This window comes from Euprymna scolopes, chromosome 20 (assembly GCF_053919585.1).
Source record: "Euprymna scolopes isolate OS-2025 chromosome 20, ASM5391958v1, whole genome shotgun sequence".
Classification (NCBI taxonomy): domain Eukaryota; kingdom Metazoa; phylum Mollusca; class Cephalopoda; order Sepiida; family Sepiolidae; genus Euprymna; species Euprymna scolopes.
The window spans coordinates 15,649,601-15,661,689 of record NC_136501.1 but is presented as its reverse complement, the minus strand read 5'-3'; the positions used below and the strand labels follow the sequence as shown (position 1 = coordinate 15,661,689).

Sequence of the window (12,089 nt, the reverse complement as noted above, 5' to 3'; positions counted from 1 at the left end):
GAGCATGTTTTGGTCTTCTATTATTTAGTAACTAGAGACCTCTTCAGGCAACAACGCTTGTATTCAAAAGCGGAATTCTTAATGAAAAAAACGTTTCATTGAGAATTCCGCTTTCGTAAATAAGCGTTATTGCCTGAAAAGGTCTCTAATTACTAAATACTAGAAGACCGAAACATACTCATGACTGTGTAGCAACATATTACTGCTTATGCAAAGACAAATTGAAAGTGTAACTTGCTCTACCCCGGTATTGAGCACTCTTGTATTAACCTTATATTTCACTGGTTATCTTACCTTTGAAAAATAGCAACTTCAAATTATATATATATATATATATATATATATATATATATATATATATATATATATATATATATATATATATGTGTGTGTGTGTGTGTTTTTTAAACTTTGAAAGACTGAGTTTAGAAGATAGTTAAAAAGTGAGATGGCCAAAAAAAAAAAAAAAAGGAATAACAAAGAAATACCGATAATGAGTCATTTCAAACCAAAAATCTTTCCATCCTGATCAATCGTAAGCAAGATCAAAGAACTTTATCATTCATATGTCATTATTTTTATTTTGAAGTTTTTAGCATTTATTAAGTATTTTTATTCCAAAAGAAGAATATATTTTTTCTGTGAAGAAAATCCTCACTTGATGGTGCTAAAAATCCAATCATCTTTTTTTCTTCTTCTTTGATGGAAGAAATAAAATAGAATTTTAAGATTATTTTAATTTCGTTTCACGCCTTGCTGGATTTTTTCATGAAGATGTTCCCCTGAACTGATTGTATTATATTTTATGCTCTGCCTCGCTGTCCAGGCGCCATTTTCTTTTTCTTGTATTGTTTTTGTTTGTTTGTTTCTTTTATTCCATATTTTGTATTTTCTTTTCTTTTTTATTCATTTTTCCCCCTCTTTATTTTACTTAATATTTATCTAAATGCTTATTGGTGCATGAAGCTGTTCTGAAACCAATCTCTTTCTCTGTGACAGAAGCTGAAGGGATAACTGCAGTTACGGACATGTCACCTGAAAGGGAAGCCCATTACCTCATTAGGAAAATTCGAAGACAGGTGCGCTTACTTAATCGAAAATGGGCTGAAATCAATCAAAGCTGCAATGAGTGGCAGTCCTCAATTGATGAAGTTCTCGAGGTAAGCAAATATCATCTTTCATTGGTTAATATATGATCACGTGGTATCCAATAATTGTTGTATAGAAAATCATCACAAAATGTGGTTTAAATGGATGAAAAGAAAATTGCCTAGAATTTAGCTTAGATGTTCGACTGTCAGAACGACTAGGACCATCTTAGCATCCTAGAGGGATGATGCATGATACACTGATTCATAAAGCAAGGGTTGTGCAATCTCTAACCGCTTCTCTCCTAAATCGGCACTGCTTAATTCCAGTGGCAAAGAGAAGTTTAAGATGACTGGAAACAATGCCGAGATAATCTGAGAACACATACAGCACCTGGTATTCCCAAATGGTCATCCATTTTAGTACTGAACAGTCTCATTGTTGCTTAACTTCAATGATCTAATGAGAACTAGTGTGTCAGTGTGATTATGCCCTATACGAACTTAGCTTATGGTTAATTAAAACAATTAAAATGGATTGTTTTCAAACATAGCTCAGTTACCAAACCAAGGAATATTTTAACATGTATTGCGTGATTAAAATATATAGAAAAATTGAAACAGTCGTTGATTAACTCTGATTCAGTATAATAGTAGATTAAAATTTGGATACATGATCTGTAGTTTCTCGCCTTGTGTTTTTTCAACAATGCGATTATATATATATATATATATATATATATATATATATATATATATATATATATAATCAACAATTTTAAAAATAAATTAATAATAGAAAGAAAGAAATCATGAATGTTGTCCCAGCTTTTGGATCGTATTTTAGTTGACAAAAAATGGTTTACAAATGGACACCCCGCCAACACCTTCACGTTACGGGTTTGAGCCTGCCTGCCTGCTACTTTTTATTTATTTAATTTTTTTTTTTTGTAACAACACCTGTTTCCACCCTAGCTGCCTATTGTTGTTTTGATATTTTTTCGGAGTTCCTTACTACGCCATTTATACACACCTGGGCAACGCTGGGCACCCCTGCGTCTATTATATAAAAGGCAAAATGTGTGTGTGTTTGTATGTCTGCCAAAAACTTTCGACACACACGATGGATCTTGACAAAATCGGTATCCTTTTAAAGCTCTATCTCTCAGACGACAAATATCGACGAAATTGACCAAAAACATTCATTCCTTCACCCTTTTCATCTTTTTAACTAGTTAAAATTGTTTTTAAGGGGGTCAAAATTTAAACAATTTTTTAACATTTTGTATGTTCATCTTAGTTTATTTTTAATTTGTAATCGGTTTATATGCGTGTTACTTTGGTACAGTGGTAACATCACCAGCTTTGAATGCTACAGTTTCGAGTTTGAGTCTAGCTGATTGCACCTAAATACTCTATAATAATATACGAAATCTGGACAAATTAAAATATCATATTTAAGCGTATTTTAAGACCGGGCAAAGCCAGGCGCCCTCCCCTCCCCACTAGCAATTTCTAAAGTTAAAAGAAAGATTCATTCTTTGGTGGTCAAATGGCAGTTTATATCATTTAAGGTTATCAAGAAGAAAACACGATGTTTAATGTTATCACCTATTAATACAGCCAGGAAACTCTGGAATTAATTCAACGCTTCTTAACTATTGTCATTTCTCTACAGAGAAAGGAGTGGAAGAAGCTTAGTTTTAATAGTGCTCTGGAGGCATCGTTAATTTTATTTGGGCACTTTCGGTAGCCCTCTGAAGGCTTCCTGATTTTTATTCTTTTTCACTATTCACTTAAAAAAAAAATTTGGCTTGGGTGGAGGGGTAAACTCCACACTATTTAATATTTAGTTAGTTTTTTGTTTTTTATTGATCCGAGCAACACTGAGTAGTCTTGCTGGCAAATATATATAGAGAGAGGGACTAACAGAAGCGAGTGATAAACAGCATATAAGAATTATATTTTAATTTATCGCTGGACTATTTCTCTACAAAGAAAAGGGGTGTTAGAAGCTTAATTTTAACAGTGCTCTGGAGGTATCGTTAATTTTATTTGGCAGTTTAAGTAGCGCTCTGAAGGCCTCCTGATTTTTATTTTTTTTTTCACTCTTCATTTGGGGTTGGGGGATTAACTTCAAACTATTTAATATTTAGTTAGTTAGGTTTTTTTTATTTATGGACCCGGGCAACACCGGGTAATCTTGCTGGCAAATATATATATATATAGTGTGTACAGAAAGTTGTTAGATGAGACAGATCATTGGTACCGTCGGTTTCAAGCACGATAATAAGGACCGTTTAAGGTATCCTTATCAAGCTCTCTTCAGCCAATATTCGTCTATTTTATAACCGGAAGTGTGAAATTTCACACTTCCGGTTAGCGAGAGTGATAAACAGCATATGAGAGTAAGCATAAAACACTATACTTTGAGATAAGGTGAAATGAAGAAAAACATGAACGAATGACTGAAAACGATCCAAGTATTCTGAAAGAATACAAAAGCTTGTTTTCTGATATCCATAATGTCTTTTAAAGACTGGTGACTTTATTAAATAACGACGTAAGTGAATGAGGAAACAAGTTTATCGCAACGTCTACCATAATTATATACTGATCCTCATTAAGAAGTTGCTCATTAAATATTGTCTTTAAGATAAACCCTTTTACTCGAACGGCTTTTGGCATTGATAAGTGGTGACCCATTTAATTAAGAAAGTTGTCTTTAATAGAATTATGCTGTGCATCGTTTTTTTTTTTTCATTTTATAATTTTCCCGTTCTCATAAATTAAGCGATGAATTTAGATTTTCTTTGAGTATTATAAGTAAATGGGAGAATAGTTATCATATTTTTAAAAAAAATCATATTACTTTAAATTAAGGTATATAAAAAGATCACTTTGGATTTGAGCAGTTTTTGTTTTCATCCCAAACCCAGAGCACCATTTTATTGGGAGCCAGGTTTTCCACACATAAAAAAAAACAGACTTTATGGGGAGGCAAGTAAATATGAAGTAAGTTATATTTTTATGATAAAATGAAAGGCATGAAATTTTTTTTTTTTTTAATCATTTTATTTTAGCTGGGAATGGGACATCCTACCATATGCCAGATATTCACCGACTCATACATTCCAACCGAGAGATCTTTAAGTGTAATTGTTTGTATTGCACTTGGTTCATCGGGTATATTTGCCAGAAAGTTTTTTTAACTTTTTATTTTCCTTCAATTTGAAAACACAATCAAAATTCAATGCAAAAAGTTTGAAAATCTTCACTAAATATGGAAATATTAAAACGTTGCTTTTAATAATCTAAAGCAGGTATATCCGACGTTTTCAAACGGTGGGGGGGGGTCATATTGCTGACTTTTTAGGGTTACGTAGGATACAAAAAAAAATGACCTGGACGTGTTTTATACTTTTTGCTCATTAGCTTTTTTTTTTTTTTTTTTTTTTTTCCAGTGAAACTAATTCTTCAAAACTTCATTCTTTTAATCATTTTCTGAACAAAAAAGAAAAACCACATTATTTTTTATACATTTCTATTTTAAAAATTTTTCCTGAATATTTGTTTTCAATCGGTTTCACAGGCCAAATTAAAGACTGCCAAGCCACATCTGACCTGTGGGGCGTAATTTGGAGACCCCTGATCTGTAACCACAATCCTATTGATTTCCACCTCAAAGAAATCCAACTCTGTCAGATAAATTTAATGACTTAAATTTGATACATTTACAGTTACTGTGAGCTTGCACATTTCTAGATTTGGAAGTTTCTGAGAAATGCTTCTCGGAAATCCTGCATGAAGCAGTCATCTATGTCTACAATTCTGGACTAAAAATATCTCCGCATGAACTGCTGTGCTTTAGATATCTCATCAGATTTGTCAATATTATTGATTATTTTCTTTCTGGCATTTATCACTGCAAAGTGGGCATTTCTTTTGGATTTACCGGCTCTTATGATTTCTCAATGGAGTCAAGCTACTGCAGTTTATCAAAACGTTCAAAGGAATTTCCTAAAAATAAGTTAGATGGTCACATTTTCGCAGTAAATTATTCTTAAAGAGTCTCATGTTCTTTTATTCTTGTCATTGTTTATTTTATTGTTTTTTTCTTTTTCGGTAATGTAATAGACAAAACAGTTTTGTTAATGTCTCCATGTTTGTATTTATTTGTCTTATATAGATTATTTACTTGTTTCTTATCAAGACTCACATTTATTTTGGTAACCATTAAATCATCTGCTTGAGTAAATCTATTTTATCGATATATGCCACATTTTCGGCTTGGCTATTCATAAAGTTGTCCATGATGTATAAAGAATAATATTGAAATCATACAATTTATTTCACCGTGTTCTGTTTGATGCAGGCCAGGCAAGGTAATATTACCCTGTTCTGTCTGATGCAGGCCGGGCAAGGTCATATCACCTTGTTCTGTTTGACGCAGGCTGGGCAAGGTCATATTACCCTGTTCTGTTTGACGCAGGTCGAGCAAGGTCATATTACCCTGTTCTGTTTGATGCAGGCCGGGCAAGGTCATATTACCCTGTTCTGTTTGATGCAGGCCGGGCAAGGTCATATTACCCTGTTCTGTTTGACGCAGGCTGGGCAAGGTCATATTACCCTGTTCTGTTTGACGCAGGTCGAGCAAGGTCATATTACCCTGTTCTGTTTGATGCAGGCCGGGCAAGGTCATATTACCCTGTTCTGTTTGATGCAGGCCGGGCAAGGTCATATTACCCTGTTCTGTTTGACGCAGGTCGAGCAAGGTCATATTACCCTGTTCTGTTTGATGCAGGCCGGGCAAGGTCATATTACCCTGTTCTGTCTGTTGCAAACCAGACAAGATAATTTTACTTTGTTCTTCTGGATTTATATTTATTCTTTACAGAAAGTTAATACTTGTAATATTTTTAGAATAAAAAAAAAAAATGAACAGCACAAAATGTCATCAATTTTCATTCTGGTCTCAATATGCAAATAAACTATTTAACCACTTTTTTTTTTCATTGAATTGAAACCACATCGTACAAATATTTAACATAAAATGTTTTATTTTTGTAAAATAAGTAGCAGTAGGAAAAAGTATGAAAATTAATTTACCAAATTTCAGTTAAAAAAAAAATACTAAACTTTTTTTATTATTTTTATTTTTTTCTGTCAACAAATTTATTTCCGAGTGTAACATGAAAATGCTATTCAAGTTATATTGTTTTTATAGTACCCCCACCCCCCGAAAAAAAAATTTTTTTCTTCATAGAGAACATTATTTGAATCTTTGTTTTTTTTTTTTTTTTTTTTTTTTTTTTTAAATAGCAGTTAAAACCTGCATCAAGTTGACAAAATAAATTATTGGTTAATATTAATAAAGTTTTAATTTAAGAAAATAACTTTTTAGATATTGAATGAAACAATATTTTCGTCTATCCAAACATTTTACATAACTTCAAACATTCCAGCATCTTAAAGCTGCACATAAGTTATGTTATTCTAAGAACATCAACCTAAAAGAAAAGTTGGAAGTGACTTATATACCATATATTATGCCCATGTAATCCCTACAGTCACCTACCTTGAAAATGCTGCTGTCAAACCGGACATAGTTATATGGAATAAGTCAGAGAGAGTTGCAACCTTGGTTGAAGTGAGTGTCCCTAATGATGGAGGTCTGAACAGAGCTGAAAGGAAGAAACACACCAAATATCAAGGCCTCATGTATGATATGAAAAGAAACTGGAATCTTAGGGAGATATCAATCTATATATTATTATAGGTGCCACAGGGCTTATGAAAAAGAACCTGAAGTCCTACTTTACTAATATTCCTGATGAATCAAGTGCAAAAGAGATTCAGACAATTGGACTTAAGGGAACAACGAGGATACTAAAAAGAGCTCTCGGTTGGTTTCAATAAAAAGCAGAGCAATGTTGACAGCTGGTTTGGCTGTCCCATACCCAGCGTTACAATCTTCAAAGGAAGAAAATTTAAAAAAAAAAAAAAAAAAAGCAACTTGTTGCCCAAAAGCCTCATAACATGCAGTACAACAGGATAAGTGTTATGTAAACTCTAAATATAGTCATTGGAATAAACTCATTCATTGCAGCTACACACTTTTTAAGTGTAATTTTAAACATGCAGTTTATGTAAATTAGCAAGACCTGTGGAAATTCCACCGCTGCATCTTTCCTATGTAATATATTGCTGCGAGACATTCTGTGGACGTCCAGCGTGAATGGAGACCCCACGATATTATTGCAGCCCTTTTGTTAAAGCCGTAAACGTATTTATTAAAGTAATCTGGTTAATGCAGTGTCAGAATATATCTGGTTATTACGGTGTATCTCCCATATCAATGTGAACGGAAACCCCATGATATCATTATACCATCTTTAGATAGAATAGATACTGCCCTTGGATCCGAGCCAGAAGACCAAGAAGGTATATTTTAGTTTCACGTAGGCCCAAAAGTGACATTGTTTTTTTTTTGTTTTTTTTTTAATTTAAAAAATTATTTTATATTGTGTCTTCGGTGATCGAGAGATCAAAAAGGAGGCTGAAAGGTGATAATATAGTACGAACATGAAATAAGCGTTTCTATATATTAATAATTCAATGTTCGCATTATGTTATCACCTTCTATCCTCCTTTTTAATAAATAGGATCTCCCGATCGAATAATATGGAAAGCCTGACATGCATATGTACGTGCGTACGTTAAAGGTATGACGGTATTAATACATAGATACTTGATTTTTTCCTTATTTTTATTTATTTTTATTTATCAAATTGTAAATTTTCTTTTATTTAGACTGTTATTATGGGCCAAGTTTATAGTGGACATCTTAAGTGGGGAATTGTGTAGCAGGATATTTGTGTCCACATTATATTTAAATTTTTGCAACTTAGTATAGTTGGGGAAACAGGGAGCGTGGTGGGAATTTCAAAGTTGGATGACAATAAAAATATGGGAATGTGCACGTTTGATGAGCAAGATTCAATCCTGGGTAACGTTAGGTCTCCTTGCTAGTATATATAATGAAAGAGAAAGATTTTTTATTTTCCGTTTTGTTTTCTCTAAGTTAAATTGTTTTATTTTACAATTTTCTCATTGGTTGATTGTGTTTTTGTTGTAAAACTAAAAAAATATTACTTTTTTAAATTCTTAATACGGTAGAACCTCGGGATATGGTGGCCCCGGGATAAAGTTTTTTTAAGTTACGATGTGGAATACGATGTTTTTTCCGGCACTTGGTTATGGTATTTGTCCCGCCTTATGATGTTATTTATAATTTTATTTGATTATATACATCTGTATTATATATTGTACTGTATTTTGCTACTAATTTTTTATATGTACTGCATAAAATTATGCTTAGGCCTCGCCTTAGAGCAATTTCACCTTACAATCCCAGGGTTCTACTGTATTTATATAAGTGTTTTAGCGGCAGCAAACTTAAAACTATATAAATCACAAAATAAATCACAAAAATATTTTTTATTATATTTATTTTATTATCACAAACTCTACACATTAAATTAGGTTGTACTTCCTGAATAATGCGTTGAATGTTATCTTCCAAATGGTCTATTGTATCTGGTTTATCAGTGTAAACATGAGACTTTAGATACTGCAAAAGAAAATAATCTAATGGGGTTAAATCACACGAACAAGGTGGCCAGTCGACAGGTTCATTTCATGAAATTATTTGTTCATCAAATGTTTCAAAATGATTTCCAAAATAAATTTAAACAATTTGCAAACGCTGCTCTGGTGTCAGTCTCTTCATGGTGAGTTGCCAAACAAAGCAGAACCGAAAATAACCGATAGTTGCTGAATCTACAATTAAAGAAAATAGTTATCAATTTAAAGTTTTCGGCCTCTTAAAAAAAAACCTTTTTGTAGAAATATGATGCAAATCAGACAGTGGCTTTGTTGCGGTTGGGTTGGATTCTGTTCAGTCATAGGAGGTTCACCCTCCCAGGCTTTACCTTTCCTCTGAGGAAGAGTTAATTTATTGCTAATCGTCTGAGGCGTCCCTACTAAGGAAATTCGATGGGACTGCTCAGGCATTTTTATCATAGTGCTCTTGTTTCTCAAAACTACACTTTGTGTTTCACCTCCTGGCAAGAAGGTAAAAAACAAGCTTGTCGATCTCCTGACCAATTAAAATCTCCCTTCTGTCTATCCTATTTCATATTCGCCTCTGATCATCGATGGAACTAGACAGCTTCAGAAATCGTTTCTAATGAAAGAGAATAAGAAGGCAGAAATGAGGTGACGGTGGACACAAGTGAACGAGAAAGCCTTCGATTTTCATTTATTTTCCCTTTCCTTGGCAATAAAAACGTCTTCTTATGCAGACATGTCAGGTGTGCCTAACATGTCGGTGACCTACATCATCTCAATTGCTGTCTTACTTTAATGGACTTCTATTTAAATCAGCAATTCTTAACTGGATGACAAATAATCAATGTCGCATTCAATGTTTTAATCTGTCCTATCCTCGAAAAGGGTTGCATTCGAAAAAAAAAAAAAATCAACATGAAGATAGAATGAAAAAAGATAAGTTTATTGCAATAGAGAATACAATAATAGATAGATATTAGTGATCTCTAAACCAAGATCATAGTGTAGTGTATGTTCTGATGCTACACTTCACCTTTTCTGTCCTCTGTCAGTGGAGAAGGGGTCCTTCATAACTGAGACAATTTTTATTTTCCTTCCTATCCAGAAGGAAATTAAACTATATCTGATGGTGAGGCCCCAGCTTGTGGGCTTTGGGAAGTGTGAAGGCACCCTTTAATTGCCATTGCTCCCAGGTCCACTCTGACCCAGACTGGTAGTAACTGTTAGAGTACCAACTATGGGTTAAATAGAAACCGACTTGAAAAAAAAAAAAAATATATATATATATATATATATATATATATATTCTACTGAAAAAGTTTTCTTCAAAATAACTGGATTCGGCATTAAATAACCTGAAAAGGGTTGATATGCTGTAAAACAAAAACAACCAACCTATCCAGAATACCCCTTTTTGGGAGCTGGATTTTCCCCACATTAAAAACTGCCCTCGTGGGTAAGCAAGTAAATAGGAACCTCTAAAGCAAGACCGTCAAGTAATGTTGTGTTCAGTATATATAGTTCTGTACGCGTAAGTCTATATAAGAAAAAGGGGGTGCAGGATATTCCATTACAGCACACAAGTTGATAGTTAACTCTTCCACATACACTTCATTATATAATATGATCACTCGAACACGATGGTGTATTCTTGAAAAGGGTTGTATTGTTATTATTTAATTATTGGAATCCTTTGAGATGAGTAATTTGTATGTTTTATTAATTTATTTGCGGACTGTTATCCTCATCTTTATAGTTGTTGTTTCACGATATTTTGGCCAACTCATCCTCTGGCCTTCTTCAGGTTGTTAACCGAGATGGGATAGGAACGCTGACTTAGCTGTATCCTTATTAATTACTGCCTTCCATAGTTGCTTTCGTCTCTCTACATTTTGGCCGACTAATCCTACAGTCTTCCTCACCTGGAACTGTTGAGATTCAACGGCTCTAGCCACTGTATAACAGGCCCCGAAAGGCAATCAAGGGTGGATTTTTTGGTCTTATACATCCAAGGTTTTTTTTTTTTTATCTGATCAGTCATTGTTGGGTCCGTACCGAATGGTATATTATTTAATTATTGGAATTCTTTGAGATGAGTAATTTGTAAGTTTATTTATTTATTTATCTATTTATTTATTTATTTGAGGACTGTTATCCTCATCTTTGTAGCTGTTGTTTCACAATGTTTCGGCCAAATAGGCATACATCAGCCATCTTTAAAGCAAGATAGCAGTGAATGCGGTGTTCATTATCTATAGTTCCTTGTAGTAGCAATTCCGCATAGAAAAAAAGTAGTATAGGATACTCTATTACAACATATATAGGTGTTTACGAGAAATTTGATTAGAAAACAAAGAAACATCGTCATACCTTGCATTCAACGTTTAATCTGTTGTGTTCTTGAAAAGGGTTAAAATATACAAAGTTGTTACTCGAATAGAAAAAGAAAACAGCGTAATAGAATGAAGGGAGGTTTATTGCAATAGAGAATACAATTTGATCAATTCGTGAGAAGTCGTGACAGTGGTCCCCCAATGGACGCGTGGCTAGAAATCGAACACTCGTCAAAGGTCGCAATCCTACTTCTCAACTCGCGCTGCTTTTATACAGTCTATCTTCCCCATTTGCATGTGTGCGACGAGATTTCGCGAGACGACAGCTTATAAAACCACAGGCGCCATCTTTAATCTCTCTCTCTCCTTATCGCCCGACCTTGCCCGATACACACACACGTGGTAAGACTTCTGTTTTCCTTGACTTAAGACAACAATAATGGATAGAGAGAGATTAGTTATCTCCAAAGTAAGACCATCGAGTAATGTAGTGTTTACTATTAAGGAAATATATAAGGAAAGGGGGGGGTGCAGGAATATACTATTATCAAAGGGGGGGTTCAGGATATACTATTATCAAAGGGGGGTGCAGGATATACTATTATCAAAAGGGGGGGGTGCAGGATATACTATTACAACATGTAAGTTGATAGTTAACTCTGACGTCACCGCAACACGAGACTTGCACCCCGCATGCACTTCAATATACAATATGATTACTCAAACACAACGCTGTATCTTTCAAAAGTGTTGCAATGTACAAGGTTGTTAGTTGAATGGAAAAAATAAAGACACGGCAGCCATGATAAAGTAGATGCTCACTATTTTCCTACAAACGTTTCTGCGATCATGAATTTATTGACAAAATTGTAGCATTCATTAATTTTATTATTGTCTCTTTAAGAAGTATTACAATATACAAGGTTCTTACTGGAATAGAAAAACAAAACAACAACACTATAGTAGAAGGAAGAAAAAAGGTTTGTTGCAATATCAGCTCCGTTCAATCTTGACAAATTATAGATACCCACTGTAA

The 12,089-nt window shown here is 33.7% G+C and overlaps 1 protein-coding gene across 7 annotated transcripts in view; it reads left to right on the top strand.

Annotated features, from left to right (window-relative positions):
• LOC145241334 (dystrophin-like) overlaps nucleotides 1-12,089 on the top strand; it is a 1,936,823-nt gene that overhangs the window by 1,686,325 nt on the left and 238,409 nt on the right. For 6 of the 7 annotated variants that reach the window (XM_080104172.1, XM_080104174.1, XM_080104171.1 and 3 more), the window contains one exon: nucleotides 1,000-1,160. In XM_080104172.1, the coding sequence (XP_079960298.1) occupies nucleotides 1,000-1,160 (161 nt within the window). The remainder of the gene's footprint in view (nucleotides 1-999; nucleotides 1,161-12,089) is intronic. The other variant, XM_080104173.1, reaches the window with a different exon arrangement.